At 39.6% G+C, this 23,712-nt stretch overlaps 1 protein-coding gene across 1 annotated transcript; it reads right to left on the bottom strand.

Annotated features, from left to right (window-relative positions):
* Positions 1 to 73: 73 nt before the first annotated feature.
* Positions 74 to 23,267, bottom strand: LOC104507575 (serine/threonine-protein kinase N2; the record flags this gene model as incomplete). Its single annotated transcript, XM_010148903.1, has 8 exons — positions 22,973 to 23,267; positions 11,867 to 12,018; positions 7,361 to 7,478; positions 5,628 to 5,773; positions 5,308 to 5,521; positions 2,420 to 2,605; positions 2,019 to 2,128; positions 74 to 217 (listed from the first exon to the last, which is right to left on the bottom strand). Coding segments are annotated over exons 1-8 (1,302 nt in total), but the record flags the coding sequence as incomplete, so codon positions are not given.
* Positions 23,268 to 23,712: the final 445 nt, after the last annotated feature.

Genomic DNA, 23,712 nt, shown 5'->3' with positions numbered 1-23,712 from the left:
ACCTTGCACTTGGCCTTGTTGAAAAGCTTTGTACCTGCAAGTATGCTCAAGTGTTGCAAAGAAACGTTCTTACCTCTGCAAACAGAGTGCCCTGGGGTTCAAGATAAAGACACATGCCATGCCGTTGGTTATCCAGGAAATCTTCTAACCTCAGAAACTTTACTGCACAAAGAGATCTCCAGTCACGCCAATAAACTGAGATTTCTAATTCACGTGACTACAACAGGAAACATATACACAGGAAATAACTTATTAGTAATTGTTCTGCAAGAGTTACTTCTGCGTAACCTAAGATGTAGCAACTCAAGGATCAAGATGCAGAGCTGTTATAGAAAAGTGCCAGAGCTAACCAGCCATCCTGAGCAAGCTCTCACTAGGACAATCCTAGCATTCCACTTCAGTTCAAATGTGATCTCCAGTGCCCAAACAGAAGTGTAAAATTCCCTCAAGAGAGAAGGAGACAGTCACAGTCACCAGACTTCCTGAGTCAGTCAGTGCTAGGTTCAAGGTATTTAAGCTCATGTTCTGAATTTACCTGTGTATAGAAACCTCAACTTCACTCGTTTTTCACATTCTTTACAAGTATCAGTTGCATCTCATGACTACACAGTGACATTTCAGTAGCTGCACACATGTCGTGATGCAACTTCACGCAGCATTTCTTGAAACACGTACACTTTTTCCTAACATGGCGTGGAGGGGCAAAAAGGTTTAAACTAACAAAAACTACTGCTGTATCTTGCCAGTGGGATTTACATATTAGGGTGCCTTGCATGCTTGTTACAAAATGTGAAGAATCCTGCAATACCACATAACAGCAGCATTGTATGTTACTAAGTTCAGTTAGCACACTTCAATCCCATCACGATGCATCAGTTTACTGTCTATGTGATAGCTGTAGGTTTTAAAAGAAACAGGAGCTAAGAAGCAGCAACAGATAAAAACATGTTTGGGTTGAGACTGTGCATTTCAAATACAGAAGGATGAGTTGTCATGCCCAGCAGAAGCAAGGTCCTTTTCTGGCACAAAAAGCCATGAGAGTTCTTAAATAGTGAACTAGGCTGGTAGGAACAGCTGTGAGACTTTGATTAGTCCTAGTCTTAATCTGATAATCAGGACTCCCCAGCTACTAGTATTGTTCTGTACTGCTCCTAACTGGAACCTCAATTTCTCAGCCTGCAAGGCTAAAACTGCTCCTTCTAGGTGGAAGGAATCTGGTTTGGGGCTCGGAGGGGAGGGGAGGGGCGCAGTGGTGTGAGAGCAAAAACAGGAAGGTAGCTTTTTTTTTTTAATTTCCCCTCCTTGTTTGTTTTAAACATATACTGGAGATGACATTTAGGCTCCTAAAATACTGTTCAATTTTCAGTCTATTTTAAATACTGATGTGGAAAAAAAACATCCTTGCACCTTAAAATACTATGACTACCAGGTATCTAAAACCCAAATGCTTGATTCAACCGATGTAACAGAAATTCTCTTCAAAAAGCTGTGACAAAAGAAACGTCACGCAGCATTTCAGATACTTGCATCCTCCAAGTAACATTTAAAGTTCTAGGAAAGAACTAGTAGTGAATTTATTTATTATTCCTGAAGAAGTGATCAGCTTCACATGAGGACACTTAAAGAAGCACTGTAAAAATTCTAGGACATAACTTTACCAAAATATCCAAAATTTATCTTATATTAGAATTTACTGATAAATAATGAGAAGCTGATAATCCTAATAAAAACTTAGAGTCATCTATCACAGGCTAAAGAGATGCTAAGTGTTAGTTCTTAGATAAAAATACAACGTCAGTATGAAGGCCAGAAAAGGGAAAGTTTCTAAAATGCCAGCCCAGCGTAACAGCTTAACCCCAGGGAGCTTTTTCTGTTAAGGATGGGCATGCTGGCACATACAAAATCTGAAGATAATCAGCACAACAGTAGGAAAAAACAAAAACAAACAAACAAAAGCAACATGAAGTTAGTCTAAAGAATCGACCACAGCTGCCAAAGAAGGAAGACCACATTTTTACCCTGTCTAGTTCCAGTGTAAATTTCTGATCCCATGACTGATTGGAAATAGGTTTCCAGCTAGTTTGACCAACCACAGTGTTGTCCAGCTTCAGTACAGCACAGACTTCATCTGCAAGTAAAGTACACAAACTCAGCTTAAGTCTTTAAGAGGATTTTCCACAAACAAAAAAATCTTCAGTAAGTTTCCCTTAAAAATGTAATCTCATATTTAATTAGTTCTTACAGGCATAATAGCGTAGTTGTGGTGTTTTTTTTTTTTTAAACAACTTGACAGATGAAGAAACAGGTAAGTTTAAAGCTTCACATCAATTTAGTATTTTACGTTACAAAACACAGCATGCACAGTAAAATGTAAATAAAAGATATGCATGAAAATAAGAGAAGTAAGAGTATACTGAACTGGACAAGTCATCGGTTTTCAGAAGGTTTCTAGTACTCCCACTCTTATTTTTACTGGTTCTGCTCATGAAAGAAGTTCTGGCTTCATTTGGACTCCAACCAGGTAGCGTAATCGATGTGGCTTTTGATCGACCAGGGACGTTTTCCAAAATATCTTGACAGCCCATCAGCCTAACTTCCAGGGTACCTAGAACAATACAGACAATGATTTGTCAAAGATTTGTGTCCTCACGTAAACAAAAGTAATGACTGATGATTGATTTATGGCAGTAGCTCACATTCTGACCCCCACAGGGTGTAACAGAAATGTCAGATGAAATCAAGAGACAGACAAATATACTGAAAATAAGCATTAAAAGTCAAACATGTGGGATTTAACCTTCTAAAAGGAGCAATGGCTCACCAAAATAACCCACAATAAACTTTTGTTTGGTGTCTCAGAAGTAGCTTCATTTCCTTCACTTAAGAACCTAACTAACTTGGGTTCAAGTTGTAAGCAATGTCATTTTTTAAGATGACAAATCTTAAGTTTCTTATTCAAGTGATGGGACCTTGCTGATGGGACAGTAACAATTTTTCAGGAGTTTTCTATAACGAGGTAACATTGGATAGATAGCTATGGTAACTGAAATGAACACACAGACTCCTGAGAGTACAAATGTGTTTAAGATGCATTCAGAAATTACATTTGCCGGCTGCATGCTGAAGTCAAATTTTAGTACATGATTTACAATCATTGAATTGTTCCAACTTGACTGAATTTGGATTTGTAAAAGCTCAGATAAGAAGCTGCTCTTCAAAATCTTCTACATCTTTAATCAAATGAGGTATAGAGGCTGCTGTTCTAATTTAAGAGAGTTTCCTCCAGCAGCACAGAAACATCTGAATACCACAGATGGTTACAAGACTGGTAGGCTTACCTCATCCTGTACAAGATAGCATCTGTGAAACTGCAGCACCACTGACACTAACAAAATGAACTATTAGAAGTGGTGAAGTTAGCCAGTCCATAATCACCCTGTCAGCTAGAAATGCAGCTCCTAAATGCAGCGTTCTTTTGACAGCAAATGTACCTAACTGTGAAACTTAAGTACTCTTTTGTAACAGAAACTTAAGTCAGGCTTGACCTAAAAATGGTCTGGCAACTTATAGCTGACAGAAGAGACACCAAGAAATCAGTCTGAGAAGAAATGCCATCCTGTAGAGAGCCAACAGTTCTAAGTGACAGGTAAGTACTGTGCTATGAAGACAAAGAAATGCAATTGGCTCCTGAAACAGATTAAAAGGTAAAATACTACTTAATTCCCAAACACTGTTTAGGGGAAAAAAAAAAGGAATTAAGGAGAAAGGCTATAATCTTGTATAAGGACTGGATGCATATCAAAGTTCTGTTGATGTGCTTTAAAAAGTATGACAGCAGCACTGATGTATTTTTCACAAAGCATTAGAGGCAAAACACAAATTTAAATCCAGTTCAACACAAAAGCTCTTTATGTAGCTAATACAAAAGTGAAACTATTAAGAACTTCGCAAGCATGTAGCTCTGTTTTGATAATTCCTAGTAGAAACTGTTCATTTTTATCAGTAAATCACATCTAGAGAGGAATTATTTGTCACTATAATATATCTCACCAATGATTATGTACTACAGAAGAAGAATACATTTTAAAAAAGCTGTTTTAAAAGCAAGAGGCAGTACTTCCTGCCCATGGTCACTGATCATTTGAGATCCTGTATGATGAAAAAAAGTTCCCCTCGCTACTGTGCGACTTCACAACGGCTCTTGGCTGAGGTCCCGATGGGTTTTTTTTACCCTTTGCTACACGTCTTACCGAACCAAAACGGAAGACAAGTAGACTTGCTCCATCTTATTATTATTACAGCTCAGCAGAAGAGTTCCTCTTTTTGTTTTAAAACATAACTCCACAGTACTTCAAAAGTAAGTCCTTGTTTCGGTTATACATGTGTAACTAGAGTAACATTCCAGTGACACAGATTCTGTAATAAACTTATCTCTCTTAATTCTAATACCACCACTTATTAAATACATTTAGTAAAGCAATTAAAGCAGTCAAAAGTAATTTGCTTTTCTTTAAAAACACTTGGAGACAAATGTTTAAGAGCTTTGTTAACATATCTTGAAACAATATAAAAGGCTCATCTCTTGAAACAATACACTGCCAATGAAGGACAACAATTCCAGGTGAACCCAAACTATGAGAAGTTCCTAACTCTTATATTTACATAGAAATGCACTCCTTCCTCACAGTCAGCTAAGTCTGTAAAAACAAACAAACAAAAAACCACCAACACCAAAATCCTCCATATTTAGTTGCAAGGAAAGCAATTCACACCAATAAATAGAGGCTTCAGTAGTTCCCTACCCGTTCCTTAGTACCCCCCTCTTTGGTTCACAAATGTAATCACGTATTTAGAGATTTTAGCTCACCACCTAGGAAGTCAGTGTGGTACAGTGGGTAAAACAGGGACTGAGAGAAAAGCTGCATGCTACCTCCAGCTCGGCCACTGACTGTTTTATGACCAGGGCAAGTCACTCAGCCCTTCTGCACCTCAGTTTCCCCCCCCATCTGTCAGATGGGAATAATGATACTGACCCACCTTTTAAAGTGCTCGATAATCTAAAGATGAAAGGTGTTTGGTAAACGCCTGTAATTCTGTTCCATAGTAACCTAACTTAAGGCCAGAACTACACTTTTTCAACAGGATTCTAAAAAGGTCAACAAATAAATAAAAATCAGCATTTTTTTGTGCATTCTAAATGCCTTTGTCTAGGAAAAGAACAATAATGAAATATATCCAGAAAGAAATGAATTTGGCATTAAAGACTTGATGAAGCCGCTCAATAAGACAAAGCTCCACACATCATACCTGTTAACGCTGCTGGTTTGGACAGTGTGCTATACTGGTTCTGAGTAGATATTACACTTTGACGAGGACTTAACGTGGGTGAAGAGACCAATGAAAGCTCCTCTATAATAATACTGCTTTTGGGATGATTTTTCGGAAGTTCACTCAATCTCTGTTCCAGTGAATACTTCAAGAGGTCCAACTTCTGGCTTGATTCATTAAATCTTGCTTGTGCCTTTTGTAAATTAACAAAAAAAGAAAAAAAAAGAAGTCGGGTTTTTTTCCCCCCTTTGGAAGAATACTGATAATAAAATATCAGAAAGTGTAATTATGTAAATTACTTCTGAGAGTGCCTTTCTGTCGGTAACTTTCCCAGATCCAAGTAATTTCATCACATTTTTTGCACCTTCTGCTACAGCATACTCTATCCTAAAATGATGCCGCAATTCTTCCATTCGGAGTTCAAGAGGGCTTATCACAGGTTTTGCTGCAAAGAGATACAAACAATCTTCATTGAAGACAACACCCATGTTTAATTTCTTTAATATTAACTCCTCCTCCATAAAAACAGAGGGGAAGTGAGATAAAAAGAAAAAGAAGGGGGCATGGGGGGTGAAGGACAAGGAGGGAGAAGGCGTGGGAGATGCATTTTTGGTAATCCAAAGAAAAGCTTGAAGTATATCATAAAAGCAACAGTGAAATTTGAAGCATCTGCATTTGAAGGAGAAAATACTTGATCAGGGCTTCAATCCAATAAACAGGGTCTGCTCTTTAAAGAGCTACAGTTGTTAGAGGATGCAAGAAAAACGTAACATATCTTCAGGGGACTTAAGGGACAAAAGCTAAATTTCCTGAACATCACTCAGCTGGCAAGAAGGAGGTTTTGAGACTGCCAGATTTCTGAACCACACTGAGGATTTATCTTTTAAACTGCTCTGGAGCTAAGTGGATCCCTGATCGGTTTCTGATCATTCTCCTGCTCCACATGAAATCCTAGGGAATCTGGTTTCTGCCAGCACAGAGAATGTAAGTGGTCCCAGACACTGCCGTCCCCAAATGGTTTGGGTTAACCCCTCTGATGTTTTTTAGATTTCCTAAACAGAGTTAGAAAGTTTCCTGGCTACAAAAAAAAGCTCTGTAACTTTAAACACAAAGGAATAAGAGTAGTAGGAACACAAAAAAGCATTTGAAAACCCTTCCTAGCTTGAATACCTTTCTTTTTCTTTTGGACAAATACACAATCCATGTGCTAAAATAGGGTGTTAAAAAAAAGAAGCATCAAAAGTGTAAAAACAAACAAACACACCTCACAAAACAAAACACACACAATGTTTTCATTATCTAGGATGTATCCAGGCCCTGATTAGGACATTGTCATACAACTTCAATAATCAGAAATATATACAAATGAAGTCCCAGACAGAGATGTACCAATATGCCCACAATTTTATACTCATGCTATTATAGCTCTGAGGTATTTTTATTTAAATAGTTCCAAAGAAATGCAGGTTTAAAACTACTTCTGAAATGCAGCAGGCGTGTTTCAAGTCAAGTCATTTTAAAAACACTGATTGCTGTTGCTCTTTTTAAAATAGTTGTCTACTGCTCAATCTAGCCTAAATACCCATGAAGACAGCAAAAATTCGCCTCCATCTGTGCTCCCATTAGTAATAATAAGGTCAATCTATTTAAGGATGACAAGCAGGCTTTGCACCTGTGTCAATTTTTTTTTAGGATACTGAAAAGATTATATGCTTTAAAGAAAATTACTAAAAGAAAACACGCATGAAGGGAGAATGAAGACCACAAAGGAAAACTGGACTGCAAAAGATATAAAAAGGACGATGAAGAGGGATTGTATTTCTCTTCATTAAGTTGAAGGTATTTTGCTTCCAGTCAGATGTATTTGGCATCCTAACACAGAATGGTATGCCTAGTCTCTCAGTATTGTTGGTTCATCCAAGTTTTGTCTACCATTCCTACTAGAAATTGATGATAACTCTGTGTGCATATGGGTGCATATCTGCATGGCATTCTGACATTCATGATTCATATTTCCTTTCTACTCCATCACCATTATCAAAAGCCAATTCATTGGTCTGGACTGCCTGAAGAATCTGCATCCTTATAACTTCTATTTTTGTCTTGCTGTCCTGGAGCATCTGCTGAGCTGTGGCAAGAAGTTTTCGATCCTATTAAAACAAACAAGTTGAAATTGTAAATGCTTCATGGAACAAAATACATTGAAAGCTTCAAAACCCACATGCTTTAGGAACAGGAACTAAATCTACGTAGTTATTCGGTATAGCATACTGGTTCAACTACCCACGTTAGTGGAAATTAAGTTAGGACAGAGGCATACTCCAGTTGATTAAAGACTACAAGCCACTCCCATGGAATCTATCTGTTTAAAGCTGAATGAAGGAGGCAGGATTTAGCAACTTTACATGTGTAGATTAATGTTTTGTAAACTGATACTAAAGAATGGACAAGTTAAGTGCAAAAAACCTCCATCCTACGGAGAATTACTCAAATTTACTGTGACTACGATGAGAACTCTTCTAACAGACAAATTTGCTAGACTAAATCCATGTAAAAATCACTGTACTAATTCACTTGAGCTGATTTTCAATCTTGATATTAGAAATATTAAATTAGTTTACATGGCACATTATAAATAAAACTGCAGTATGTTTTTCTGAACAAATCAAAGCTGAAGGTTTTTTTGCATTAATAAATACATAATATATGAGGGTTACTTCATCAGCAACTTCAAGTATAGTACTTTCCATCTAAGCTAACTGATTATTGTTTTCAAAAACAGTAGAAGCAGCAGCTTGGAAGAGAGCATTTCTGAAAATGAACTTTCAGACTAACGGGTAATGCCTTTTCATTGTCAGGCGTGAAGCCATCCATCCACATGTTTCTCGGTGATACCATTTTTTTGTCCTCCAGCTGCTGGAGATCTGATTTACAAGGGATTGTGCAACAGTTCTTGAATGTTGAACTGTGCACGTGCTTCTGTGGCTGCTGCATGGCTCCCTCTGAATGTTCTGGGAACTACCAGATAACTGAAAGGTGATCTGACTTGCCGTAAGAACAAAAAAAGCTTTATGAGAAAATTTAAGGCAGTCTATGTCCTGCCTGTTCAGTGCCAATCAAGCATAGTAATTAATAGAAGTCAGCATAATGAGTATCACACTTGTTACAACCCAAAAGGTATTTCGGTTAACTCATTTTGCAGCCATTCTATAACCTCATTAATAAGTTACTTTCCCATGGATATGGTTTATACTTATATTTTTAATTTTATAATGACGTTACCAATTATTTAAGAAGCTGAAGAGATTCAATTCTTCCCCTTACCACAACCAAGACAAAGAACTACATTGTAGCACAGACACCTGGAGCTAGAAATAATGGCATCATGAGGGATACTGTGAGAAAAATCAGTATGCTGAGAAGAGAGAGAAGTTTACCTTCACAGAGCTCCGCTATGACCTCGTGCCTAATGTATTACTCACTTGGATATTTTAATGCTACCCTATGTTCTGCAGGGTAAATGCACAAGATACACACATGAAAAGGCTTCGGCTGCATGGGGAGAAATCATGCCCACTCTGCATACCGTGGTGTCAGAACTCTTGGTTTCAAGTTTTAGTGTTAATCAACATTTTAGAGAGATACCACTAGACTTTATACTTTAAGATTCCATGTTAGCTAACCAATTATTTAATGAGCACACTGAATTTCCTATGTGAATGCCTTCTCAAATACAGATGTCAACTTTTGAGAGAACCACTGTCTACAGCAAAGGATTACAATCAACTCTAGAATCCTGGATTAAACCTTATCCATGCATCATTCTGATGTATCAATATGCTGTAAGTTTTTCTTTGTCTGTATCTTCACTTTTATCTTATTTTTGGTCTTGCTGCTATTTATCCCTCCCATCCTCCTACTGCAATGGATTTGCTTGCGCAGGGGCAACAACAGCACTTCAGTGTGTAAAATGGTGGTAATTCAGGATTATTAGATAGGTATCCTTATGTTTTCAAGAGACAGAAAATACCATCTTCAGAATCAAAATGGATGTGTTATACTCAGCAGCTCTTTTAGTGTTGAAGGCTGAATGCGAAGTATTTCAAGGCATCTCCTGAGCACAGAACAACTGCCTGTGTCTGTAAAACCCATTCGCAAAGCTGTTGTGGGATCTCAGAGGATCCACACAAGTCCAAGGAAAGATGAAGCAAACAGAATAAGTACAAAGGGAAATCCTTCCCATGAGATGATAGGTTTATTACTATAAACAGGCTCTCTTTTCATATTTAAGAAACAAATTATGACCTCCCTCCATTAAATTTAGGTCTGAAAATAATACAACAAATTTGAAATTAGATAATATACTATACTTGAATAAAGGTCACAAAAGAGTTTAACATATATTAAAGAGGATCCCACAACTACTTTTTAAAGAACTACTGGATTACTGGGCTTGGATTTAAACTAGGAATTTCTACCCTTTTTACCAAGATACTTGAGCTGGTTTAAGCTCTGCTTTTTCAAATGCCGTCACCAAACTCAAGCCTACAGTTTAAACCTGCCAAATTAATTAACTACCGAGTATCAAGTACATAAGAGAACGAATACGCACCATTTCCATCCTGTTTGTTGAAGCAGCTGGCAATGATTTTTGTGTTTTCCAGCTTGCTCTCCTCAGCCCAGCTACTATACACACCCAATCTGGTAAGCTGATTTAAGCATGTACCAATTGCAAATACAAGATTCAATCATCAATTTTAATTACATGCCTCAGTATAAAGCAAGCCAGAATTTCTCCTTTCCACTGAGTCTGATCAAAGCCTGCTAACAGTGTCTAATATTACAGCCTGAGTGTTTAGCTAAGGTCTTTCAGGCTGTTATGAGGTTTATTAGGAACATAATTCATGTATGCCTTTTGATCCATTTGGGTCAGCTGATTATTATTTTTAAGTGTCCCTGATGTTAAGTACATGGCCCCAGAGGACGTAGACTCCAGGGTTTCCAGGAGCTGAGGGACTGTGGTGCATGGACCACATTCCCAGGCCCTTAGTCATAAGGTGCACTCCAGATATTTCTTCCATCTGCCCCAGGCTAGTAGGTTACAGTCACTTTCAGACCAGGCTACCAAAGTACCAGCTGTTCAGCAGAGGTGCTGAAGGAGGTCCATCTAGTCTACACTCATTTTTCTGGAAGTGAGCAGCGTCGCTGTAATTTTTGTGATGTGTAAGAAAGTCACACAGTAGAAGATAGAAAGTCATCTGCTTCTCCACCAGTCCCTACAAGAAATTCACCCAGAAACATGAAGTTCCTTTGCAACATTTTTCAGTTGTATCAATTACAAAGGACAGCAATGCAATTCACAGATGTCTACTCTTCAAGTCAAATGCTTCTTTTCAGTAAGCTCACTGACCTAGCTAGGTGTTGGGTCAGTCTGTTAAGAACTTAAAACATTTCTGTTTTATTTACGACTGACTGGGCACAGGAACCAAGCTCTTACATACTATTTGTTAGACTTATGCTTGTGTTTCCTTTTAGTTCGGAAATTCATCTCCTTGATGATTTAGTAAAAGTAAATGGAAAGAACAGGTACGGAGTAACTAATGAAGGGTGAAGGGGCAGGTCAGTAGAGGATTCCGCCCTCCTTTTTCTCATTTGAGAACTATGACTCCCTTACAGTCACACATCTTTTTTCTCCTCCCCCCATCCTCCCAGGGTTTGGCATGTCTTCCAGTTGAGTTAAAGGATTCTTAGTGTATGATAGACCTTATTACATAGTTAGCACCATGTAATAAATCAAACTCATTTAGGGGTTAGCAAAAACTCCCCCCCAGACCCTTGGAAAACTTCTGGTGCTACCAAAGAGCGTGTGCAACTGAGCATGTCTTTAAAAATAAAGCCACGCTTATTTCTAGATCCGAATTTTAATTTCACTTTGATGCTACCAGATGCTACCTTTAGAATACCACACTTATGTAAAAAAAAAAAAAAAAATTTATGTGCCTGTGTGCTAATGCAGTTTATAACAATTCTATCTGAAGACTATACACATCTTATTAAAACAAGTATTTGGTGCAAATCTTTTACCGCCAACCACAACCAGATGACCATTTCAGAAGCATTCTTGGCAATGCCACCTTTTGTTTAATTATCATGCAGATTACAACTTTAAAGGAAGAGATTTTTTTTTTCCCAGTGGAGCTATGAAAAGCATTAGGCACCATTCAGTGTCATACCAAGCTTTGTTGCTAAGCGAATCACACATGATCAAAGATTACTAGAGGTACTAAATTTAGTAAGCCGGATTTTGTTATTTAGGTTGAACTGTATGTGGACAAATTGATAAAAAAATCACTTAAGTGGGTATCAAACCACAATAAAAAACGGTGATTTGCAGCAGATTTGACATAACCACTTAACAAAAATATACCCCAAACTAAAACCACTGGAATTGCATACTGTTTCTACATTGTACATTCACACCACAGCAATACGAAAATCCACAATTATTTCACGTTCTTTAAACATTCCAAAGCCTTACCTTTGAAGAGCCATTGGAGTACATCTGTATCATATTTTCTGCTCCCTGTTTTACCTTCAGTTCTATATCCAATTGCTTCTTTAAGGCCATCAATCTGTTGTTAGTAGAAAAACGAGGATCGCTATTTGGAGTATCAGGAGTCCTAGGACAATCTGTGAATTAAAGGTAAGAATTAATGTGTGCAAAAAAAAAAAAACCAAACAAACCCAAAAACCAACCAAAAACCCAAACCCCACAAAAACCCAAATGCCTCACACCTAAAACGCCCTAAAATTTTCTATTCTATTAAGTTATAGATTAAACAAAGCTGGAACATCATACTTAAGCACTAAGACTGAGCCTCCTGTCCAGAGCTACTTTGCAACAGCACTGCAAATGCGCCTTAACATGAAAAGCCTCACAAGCCTAGTGACTCCTACACATGCCCTAATTCACATGAATCACTTCCGGGAGTGGTAGAATAGGCAGGTTTGCAATGAGGTCTATTTTCGTTTCACAGGAGATTTATTTCTTCTGCAATGTCTCGAGTCAATTAAAAACACAGTTTTCCATTAAGCTTTCTTACACTTCTGATTTTAAATCTAAGTGTTTTAAAAATGAACTCTGACAATAATATTCAGTACTAATAAGCATGATCTAAATACAGACACTAAGTAGGTTCTCATTAATTCTAGTGTGAACACTGCAAACATGGTTTAGTCAAAATTAGGAACAGATGAAATTAGCCTTTTTCTTAGTCATAAAGCTAAGTGATTTTTGCTTTGGAATCATAACAGTACCCTGGGATAACTGGATATACAGGCAGACAGGTTATTGAACAACTGTGACGTATGGGAAGGATAAAGCTTTTTCCTTTGCCAATATTACTGTGATTAGATCTCCATCTTGCTGGATTAAATGAAACGCAAGTTAGTTTTATCAATCAAATTATACCGTCAAACTCCTTATCTCTTCTATCATCCTCCAGAAAAGTCTATTAATCACCAGTTCACAGCTTAGCTTCTGCAACATGAATTGTTCATGAACTGAAAATAGGTGGCCACTGGACTATTTCATAGTGCTTAACTCTTTCCAACACAACTGTCCTTTTAGCTTCCCTAACAGTCTCAATGGCTTCTCTTTCAAACTTTTTGTAGAAGAGGATAAATTATGTCCACTATATTAATGGTTTTTTTTGTTGCTGATGACTCACAACTGAGGGAACACCCTCTCTATGGGCATATGACATCAGTTGGTCTCCTGGAAGATAATATTTACCCAATACCAACAGTACAGGTGTTTTTCTTCCCCCCATTTTAATTCATTTTCCTTGAATTAAACTAGGATGATGGATCAAATTCCTTAAATCCTCAATTAAAACACAGGCGTTGCAGCAGTTAACTTGCAAATTATTAATTTTGAGTTGTCATGGGAAGGAGGTGTCTTATGTGTCTTTCATATTTCTTCTGTAGAAGCTTCTGATAGCTAGTTTTGAAAGTAAAATGTAATATATCTCCAAGTTTGCTGTGTAATTTCCTCCTAAATTGCAGTCTTTGCTACGTACAGATTTCGCATACGGAGAAGTTCTAATTTCCTCTGCTGCTAATTCACTCTTCATGCCATTTTAAGACTAACTGCAACCTCACTCTTTAAAGGCCAGAAAACACCAGATGTTAAAAAACAAAACAAAACAACAAAACCAAACAAACAAAAAAACAAACCCCAACCAAAAAAACCCAACTGTGTTATTTCTCATCTGTTTTGTTGTTCATCCTCTCCTCAATGTTTTGGCTTGGTTTCTCCATGAAACTGCACTTGAACAGCTTTACCTTGAATCAGGTATTAATAAAACAAATATTAACAATATGTTTTCCTCTCACTTATGTCTCCACATTCAACTAATCCTCACCTAATAACCTATTCAAAATTAGAACAAATGTGAAACTTGAAAGTCACAGTGTCAAGTCTCCTTTTAAAGTAGATTGTATAAATTAGTATTTACCAATTTAAGGTTTATGATGTAGGCCTCTACTAGGAAATCCCAGCCCTCTGATGTTCCCTGGTGTTCCTGAGGTCTGTTTTCACAGCTTTTAAAGATGCACTCAAGCAGTCTTCCTTTGCATTAAAACAACACTCAAGTTGCAAGTCAAGGACTAATTAGAGATACCACGGTTCAGGTTGCTGAGGGAGCTGTTATTATCTCCCTTTGCGTGTCTGCACTGTGAAGGTGTAACCACATCACTTACCTGGATCATCTCAAGAGTTCGTCTGCACTTGTGGACCTAAACTCCCCTCTACCATTTAGTTTAAATGGGTCTACTATATGTTTTGTTAGTAACCAGCAGCAAAGGAAACCTTTCTGCAGCAGGGACTAATGGGTAGTAAGAAAGCATTTTTTGCGTTCAGGCATAATAGCTGCTCCCTAAACTCCGAAACATGGAACACTATGGTGTCTTAAAGTTTTTTTTGGTTTTTAAAGGGTGGGGGGAAAGGTTTATCAACAGCTTTTCAGAAACGGCTTCTGAGTGAATCCTTCTCCCTTGCTCCAGCCCCATTACAATTCAGTAAGCAGCCCGAGGCAGCTTCTTATAAAAGAATTCAGATTAAGGTTTTCAATCAGCCAGACAAACTGGTCCTATTATGGACAGCGTTTACAATCTTCGCAGCAGTACTACAACCGGCACCTGCATGAGCTGTTTCCCTCTCTTCGTAATGTCTGCTGAGGTTGTAGTCACATCGGTATGGCTAGTTATCTCTGATTTTTTGTGTAAAGCACTACACAAAGGAGCTCAAACCTCATCTGCAGACATTTAGTCATTTTCATAATACAAGTAACAAATTCATCCAGATAATTGCAATCAATGTACCGGATTTATGTATATGCAGAGTTTAACAATTGCCTTTTACCAGCACTTCCGCCTAAACTGTGTTTATTAGAGTAATGACACAACTCTACTCTTCTGAGACTGCTGCTCATTCCTTTGGGACTCTTCCCCAGATGCTAGGTACATAATTTCCTCAATAAGCTCAGTGTGAAATCTAGGATTCCGTGTAACTTTGTGAATTTGGGTTCCCAGATGGTACTACAGCATGCTGCTAAGCTACTCAATTAGCAGCAAGTGGCCTTTGGTAAACAGTTAATTTTAATCTTATCTGAGGATATTTAATTGTAGTTAGCCTCATCAGTATCATACCAACAGAAATACCTGTGATGTATGTTTAGGCGTTGCTGGAAGGGGGAAGAAAGAGGCATCATCAGGCTATTTTCAGACACTCAGATGGTTGCATCAGCACGTGAAACAAGCCATCAGTAAGTCCAAAGTATCAGTGGACATACTGCACTCAGAACAACCAGCACTGACCTCCCAAAATCGTGTGAAGTTGAACTGAATTTCTATCGAGTAATGGCTAATGTTAACTACTCAACATGCCAGGCAATTGTTTCAAACTGCTTCAATACTGTTATTATACACAGAGGTTCCCAAAAGTTACCATGAAATTCCTATGGATATGAGCTTTGTAGGTAGCATCTGCTGTCTAAAAAGTCACTACCTCTGCAATTGGGTTGCTCCCTCTACCAGTTTCAAGTGATGTGTTTCATATGGACTCTTACGTGTCTGACGGATTAACCCAGTCATTTGTAGGGACAAAAGAAAAGATAATCCCCAAACCAGTCTCTCTCTCTCTCCAGTCAGCTGGGCATATTCTTAAAAGATTTGTTGTTGTTGTTACTCCTACAGCCGAATATGATGTAAAGTGGACAGCTTAGAAGGTAGTTCATAGAATCACAGAATGGTTTGGGTTGGCAGGGACCTTTAAAAGCCATCTAGTCCAACTCCCCTGAAATAAGTGGGGGACATCTTCAGCTAAATCAAGTCACCCAGAGCCCCCTCCAAGCTGATCTTGAATGTTTCCAGGGATGGGGCATCCACCACCTTTCTCTGCAACCTGTTAGATGTTTCACCACCCTCATTGTAAAAAATTTCTTCCTTATATCTATCTAGATGTACCTTCTTTTAGTTTAAAACCACTACCCCTCGTCCTATTGCAAAAGGCCTTGCTAAATTGTTTGTCCCCATCTTTCTTATAAGCCCCTCTAAGTTCTGAAAGGCAGCAATAAGGTCTCCCTGGAGCCTTCTCTTCTCCAGGCTGAACAAGCCCAACTCTCTCAGCCTGTCCCCATAGCAGAGGTGCTCCAGCCCTCGGAGCATCTTTGTGGCCTTCTCTGGACTCGCTCCAGCTGCTCGATAGCCTTCTTACGTTGAGGGCCCCAGAGCTGGATGCAACATTCCAGGTGGGGTCTCACCAGAGCAGAGCAGAGGGGCAGAATCCCCTCCCTCGACCTGCTGGCCACACTTCTCTGGATGCAGCCCAGGATACGGTTGGCTTTCCGGGCTGCCAGCACACACTGCTGGCTCATGTCCAGTTTTACATCCACCAGTACCCTCAAGTCCTTCTCTGCAGGATCCTTCCCTAAATTCCATCAACTCGCAGCCTATATTGATAAGGGGGTTTTCTTGGCCCATGTGCAGGACCTTGCACTTGGCCTTGTTGAACTCCATGAGGTTGGCAGCAGCCTACTTTTCCAGCCTGTCCAGGTCCCTCTGGATGGCATCCCTTCCCTCCAGCATGTCGACCGCACCACACAGCTTGGTGTCATTAGCAAACTTGCTGAGGGTGCACTTGATCCCATCATCCATGTCACTGACAAAGATGTTAATCAGTACCGGTCCCAATACTGACCTCTGAGGAATGCCACTCGTTACTGGTCTCCACTCAGAAGTGGAGCCACTGACCACAACTCTGAGTGTGATCATCAAGCCAGTTCGTTATCACTGAGCGGTCCAGCCATCAAATCCATGCCTCTCCAATGTAGAGACAATGTCATGCAGGACAGCGTTGAAGGCTTTGCAGAAGTCCAGGTGGCTGACAATGGTTTCCTGTCCTTTATCCACCAAGGTTGTGAACCCCTTGTAGAAGGCCACCAGATTCGTCAGGCATTATCTGCCCTTGGTGAAGCCATGTTGGCTGTCACCAACCACCTCCTTGCTTTCCTTGTGCCTTAGCATGGCTTCCAGGAGGATCTGCTCCATGATCTTGCCAGGCACAGAGGTGAGACTGACTGGCCTGTAGTTCCCTGCATCCTCCTTTTTTCCCGTTTTAAAGATGGGGGTTATGTTTCCCCTTTTCCAGCCAGCAGGAACTTCACCAGACTGCCACGACTTCTCAAATATGATGGATAGAGGTTTAGCAAACTCATCCACTAGTTCTTTCAGAACCCGCGGATGTATTTCATCAGGTCCCACAGACTTGTGCATCTTCAGATTCTTTACGTGCTGCCAAACTTGATCCTCTCCAACCACGAACAGTTCTCCATTCTCCCAGTCCCTGCCTCTGTGACTCGGGGTGTATGGTTTGAGTCCTTGCCAGTGAAAACCAAGGCAAAAAAATCATTGAGCACCTCAGCCTTTTCCATATCCTGCTATACCAGTTCTCCTGTTTCCTTCTGCAGAACACCCACATTTTCCCTGCTCTTCCTTTTATCTCCTATGCACCTATAAAAGCCAGTTCAACCAATTCCTCATCCACTGAACAGTCCACCCATCAAATCCATACCTCCCCAATTTAGAGAGAAGGATGTTGTGGTAGACCATGTCAAAGGCCTTACAGAGGTCCAGACAGGTGACATCTGTAGCTCTTCTTTTGTCCACTGATGCAGTCACTGCATCATAGAAGGTCACTAGGTTGGTCAGGCAGGACTTGCCATTGGTGAGGCCAAGGAGAATGGAAGAGGCATGAACTTCAGTCTTCTTGATTTCATGTTCTCCATATTTTATCCAGTCTCCTCAATTCCCTCAAAGGATTTTTTTTTTTTTTTAATCATCTCACCTCCCTATCTACCTTTACTTCAGCTCTTTGGAACAGATTAATTTCACAATTTATACACATCCTATATATCAACTATATGCCTAATTGCATCAGTGATTCACTGAGTCACACTAAAAAGCACAATCTCTACTGCTACTTTTTAGACACATGAAAAGAGTATCAAATTTTATCCATGATACTGTATAGAAGTGTGTTTTCAAGACACAAAATTTCTTCATCTCTAGGACTGAAGTAATCATCCCCATGTTACACATTAAAATAAATCTCAAATTTTCAGCAGTAATGGTCACTAGGCTTGTCCTATTCATTTTGTACTGCTGTGTTCCACTTCACTCATAAGTGCTGACCTACAAATTTTAGAACTCTGTGTTCTAGTGACTAATACAGTGCACGATAAGGGCAGACCTGGGTACAAAGTCCCACTTCTAAAACAAATCTAGATTGACTAGCAATCCCACAACGTAAAGTAAACCTATGTTATGCTAACAGTTTGTTCTGAATCATACATTCCCTGCCAAATTTACACTTACGTTCAGTAATATGGCTTTTGGCAAACTGCACTTTCTGGTTAAGGTTTAACACCAACTCTTCAAAGAGTTGTGAAAATAATTTCCTATGGCATTAGGACATGGAAAGCTTTCAGCTCTAGGCAAAATACCACAAAATATCTTAACTTGCTTGAAACAGAATGTTACTAAAACACATTTTTCTACAGTAGATTCATTAACTCTAGATTTAATGAGTTTAACACACTGATTACGCTGTGCTGATTACAAAGAAGTTACACTGCAAGCTAGTGGTTCGTTAAAGAAGTAAAATAAGTTACTGCTTTATATCATAAGCAACAGCAGGAGCCACAATAGCTTGCATGGCACTTTTCAGCTCTAAATCTGGAGTACTTTACAAATACATGTTTACAACCACTTTTTTAAGATACAGTAACAAGGAAAGATTAAATTACAAGTTACCACAATGACCTTTCAACCTATCAACAGAAACACTCCAAAAATCTTCAGAGTTCAGGCCTAACGAGTTAAAGGGATCATCATCTTACAGGTAATACTTCTCTCAGTGTTACTTCTCAGTAGATCTCAGTCCTGACTTTGCTACTTAAAACCTGCAAAAAAACTAGACAATATACTCCAGAAGACTGCGAAAATATGGGGCCACCCCCCAAAAATATTAGAAGTACACAAAGAGAACACAGACCTGGACTCTCACAGCCCTCTTTACCTTATTTTCAGCATTCATGCTTCACACAGTCTAAAGCTTTCCCGTATGCTTCCTTCTCTCCTTAAATTATTTGTCATTAACTCACCAGAAAAAGGTCAAACATGAGCTAAAATGAAAAGCTGTAACTTAGAGGCTAACCTCTTGAAACAACATACTTAATCAGGGACCTCCTGATATTCATCAGTAAATGGTTATTAAATTCACTGTTGATCCCAAGAAAAAGCAAGAAATACCAAACTGGGATACCTGTGAGACAGCAGTGATCTTTTGGACCATGTGTCTATGTATTTGCTGAATATTATGTGTCTATGTATGTACTCCCCCTCCCCTCCCAACAGACACTGTAGGCATGTTGTAAGTTTGATATTACCAAACACTATTTTGCATAGGCCAAGCTCACTAAGCTTCCTAACACCTTAAGTCAAACCTAAGCCTTTAGTATTAAAAATTAGAGTGTCACCCAGATGAGGTGCACCCATTAGCCTCAGGACAGAATGTTTACTGACAGTGCTCCCCCTGAATTAATTAGTGACCATGAATGAGGAAGGAAAAGGCAATTAAATTACAAGGCAAACAGTATAAAAAACTCAAGAATTTAAATTTTAGAGGGTGGGTGCTTGTAGATCTTTGATCTAAAAGCAGATATTAAAAGAATCAAAGACTTTTTTTTTTAGATGGTTATGCAATATATTCTATTGAATAGGGTCTTATATAGAAATACCTGATGTGATCCTATAGACAGAATATAAAGATCTTAATAGAATTAGTAAGTTTTTTCTTGCATATTTCAATAATGAGGTAGGACTGTAAAAGCTATCTACCAATACCACTTTGAATGGAGCACAAGTTAAAAACAAAGCAGTAAGTAGTTTAACATGCATCAAAAGCAGGTAGAAGCACATAAGTTTATCAACCTTGGTCTTTCATCCCTTGAGCCTTTCACAAACCCTCTGGTATTTGAAGATGAGGAGAGATGAACCTGGCTGCTAACAGTTATTCACAAATGCAGTGGGCACTGCTGGCCTTTTCAGAAGTGTTGCTCGGATCCTTAGCACATTACGTAGATCTCTGTACCCAAACTTCCTCTTCAGAACTAGTAACTGCTTTCTTAGGATCATCAAGTAGATTGGACCTGATGAAATACATACACGGGTCCTTAAAGGACTACTGGATGAGGTTGTGAAAGCTCTATCCATCATATTCGAGAAGACGTAGCAGTCTGGTGAAGTCCCCGCTGGCTGGAAAAGGGGAAACATAACCCCCATTTTTAAAATGGGAAAAAAGGAGGATGCAGGGAACTACAGGCCAGTCAGTCTCACCTCTGTGCCTGGCAAGAGCATGGAGCAGATCCTCCTGGAAACCATGCTAAGGCAGACAGAAATCAAGGTGGTGATAGGTGACAGCCAACACGGCTTCACCAAGGGCAGATCGTGCCTGACAAATCTGGTGGCCTTCTACGATGGGGTCATGACCTTGGTGGATAAAGGACAGGCAACCATTGTCAGCCACCTGGACTTGTGCAACACGTTAACACCGTCCTGCATGGCATCCTTATCTCTACATTGGAGAGGCATGGATTTGACAGAATCTTTGTCAGTGACACGGACAGTGGCATTGAGTGCACCCTCAGCAAGTTCGCTGACGACACCAAGCTGTGTGCTGCGGTCGACATGCTGGAGGGAAGGGATGCCATCCAGAGGGACCAGGACAGGCTGGAGAGGTGGGCCACTGCCAACCTCATGGAGTTCAACAAGGCCAAGTGCAAGGTCCTGCACATGGGTGGGGGCAATCCCAAGCACAAGTACAGGCTGGGTGGAGAATGGATCGAGAGCAGCCCTGAGGAGAAGGACTTGGGGGTACTGGTTGACGAAAAGCTGGACATGAGCCGTCAGTGTGCGCTGGCAGCCCAGAAAGCCAACCGTATCCTGGGCTATATCCAGAGAAGTGTGGCCAGCAGGTCGAGGGAGGGGATTCTCCCCCTCTACTCTGCTCTTGTGAGACCCCACCTGGAGTGCTGTGTCCAGCTGTGGAGCCCTCAACATAAGAAGGATGCTGACTGGGTGGAGCGAGTCCAGAGGAGGCCACTAAGATGCTCAGAGGGCTGGAGCACCTCTGCTATGGGGACAGGCTCAGAGAGTTGGGCTTGTTCAGCCTGGAGAAGAGAAGGCTCTGGGAAGACCTTATTGCTGCCTTTCAGACCTCAGAGGGGCTTATAAGGAAGCTGGGGGGGACACATTTTTGCAAGGGCCTGTAGTGATAAGACAAGGCGTAATGGTTTGAAACTGAAAGCAGGGAGATTTAGATTGGACATCAGGAAGAAATTTTTGCCAGAGAGAGTGGTGAGGCACTGGAACAGGTTGCCCAGAGCAGCTGTGGATGCCCCATCCCCGGAAGTGTTCAAGGCCAGGCTGGATGAGGCTTTGAGCTTTTTTTTTTCCCTGCCCATGGCAGAGGGGTTGGAACTAGATGGTCTTTAAGGTCCCTGCCAACCTAAACCATTCTACGATACTGTATTTCCTGAGTCACGCACACAGACAACATTGCTCATTAACTCACTGTGATAGATTTTAAACCCTACACTGGAAGGGAGCACTCCAATAAAAGCATTCTGTGCTCATCCACTGTTCAAGTTCTACTAGTGGGTGAACTTTGCAAATTTAGGTCTGCACAGGTTTTTATATCCTGTCTATACAGAGTTTGCATACAATTTCTTTTGTTTCACTCTTCCCATTCCTTTAAAAGCCACACTGCTGTCCACACAGCGGATTTTCATGAGCCTTAGCTGATATGGAACAGAATGCTTCATGTCTACTAAAAAACCCATGGCTATAAGTCAGTCATATCATTGTATTCACCACGTTTCATGCTGCAGCAACTACCCTGCCTCACTAGTTACAGCTGTCCCATCCTGCCCTGCTCCACCCCCTGTGTCTCACCAAGATCAAAACCAAAAAATGCAGAGAATACAGAGAATATTGTGCAGGCCACAAAGGACACTTTGGCACTTTTGCAGTACATCACAGGCCCATACATTATGAATTGCTGACATCATCTGCCACTATTTTCCTAAATTCTCACTGTAACCAACCTTTCTTCACAAGGATGGTGTGGTCTTTTATTCTACTGCCCAAGCTTCTTCAAGCTTGGCATTCACTTCACACTTTAGATGGCACGTGCACATTTATTAACTTTTTGCCAAGAAGGGTCTGTGCAATATGAAGTCACCAGGCTGGCAATATCTCCCAAGTCATTCCACAAAGCTGAAAAAGGACTACTTACTTTCACAACATCTTATCTTAAAATACCAAGCCTGTTTTTTTTAAAAAATACATTCAGAATTAGTATTGAGTCACTGCCATGCCACGGAAAATATTAATTAAAACCATTAAATATAACAGTTCTGTCATTCTGTGAGAACAATTTCAAATTGTCTTTAAAAGGTAGCTTCATTGTGGAAAATCCTGAAGACTTAAATTGTTGCCACAGTAAGAAATGCCTGTTAAGTTAGATAAAAACATTTTTTCTGCTGCTCTATTTAAAAGTTAAATTTACGTTAAAAACACCAAACCCACAAAACTTAAGTACAAAATTTGTAACACCTCCACCGTCCCATCCCCCCAAATAAAAAGGTGTATTAATGCTGATGCCTGCAGCATGAGTCAGATAAAGTCACTGTATGAGCCACTGAAATTTGCTTTTATACAGTAAAAGGCTATTAGGAAATATTACAGTGATTGAGAAAATATTTTTAATATCGTAATAACTGAAAGTGAAGAACTAGTACATGTTAATTTAGTCTTTAGAGCATCATCAAATAGTCTGTGAAATACAGCATTGCCCAGAAAACAATTAACTCAAAGGGACTGGACACATTTTTGAATCAAAATAAATAGGCATACATAACTAGGAAACTCACCAGCTACAGATTTGCTCGTTCCTAAAGCAAATGGGATACAGCTTATCTAAGCTAAGAGGTAAAACTGATTTCACAATAATGTATAGTACCTGCAACGTCTTCTGGATCCGTTACAACAATGTGTGCATTTAACTCCTGTAACTTATGATGTAAGTCTTCTAACTTCTTATTCGACTTTTTCAAAAGGTTGTCCACATATGCCAAGTTCTTTTTATCTGTTGTGACCTTCCTGAGGTTCTCTGCTCCTTCCTTGATTTTAAGTTCCTTCCTTATTTCCCGCTTGATTTGGTCCTTTACTTCATCCAGCTTCTGCTGTACCATTGTATCTGAAAAGTCCAACTTTTGGCCAGTGTTCACATTCTCAGAGGCTAGAAGACTTTTGGCATCCCCCTAGAAAGAAAAACAGTAATGTAACTACCAGGAAACACTGTTTCTTGACAACACACGCTACAAGCTTAAAATGACCAGGTTTTAGGCCTCTGTATATTAAACACACTTCTTGTAAGACCATTTACTAACCATGGTTCTACACCAATACTGCTCTAAAGCCACAACCTCACAAGATATGACATGTTAAGTGGGGTTACATTTTACAACAGATTTATTTTAAATTTAGTGACATCTTTACTATGCCTATTTTTAACAGCAAGAGATTTAAATACTTCTGGATTTGTCATGGCTGCTTGCCTGGCAGTTATATACCTCAGAGCTAATGAATCACATTTGTAATTTTCTGGATTTGTGTGTTTTAGTAGACCAAATGGATATAGGAAATAAGACTAACTTCTAACAATTATTAGCTATGATGAAATTTTTATACATTCATTAG

Source organism: Eurypyga helias, unplaced genomic scaffold, assembly GCF_000690775.1.
Source record: "Eurypyga helias isolate BGI_N326 unplaced genomic scaffold, ASM69077v1 scaffold11083, whole genome shotgun sequence".
NCBI lineage: Eukaryota > Metazoa > Chordata > Aves > Eurypygiformes > Eurypygidae > Eurypyga > Eurypyga helias.
This window is presented reverse-complemented; position numbering and strand designations above follow the sequence as displayed.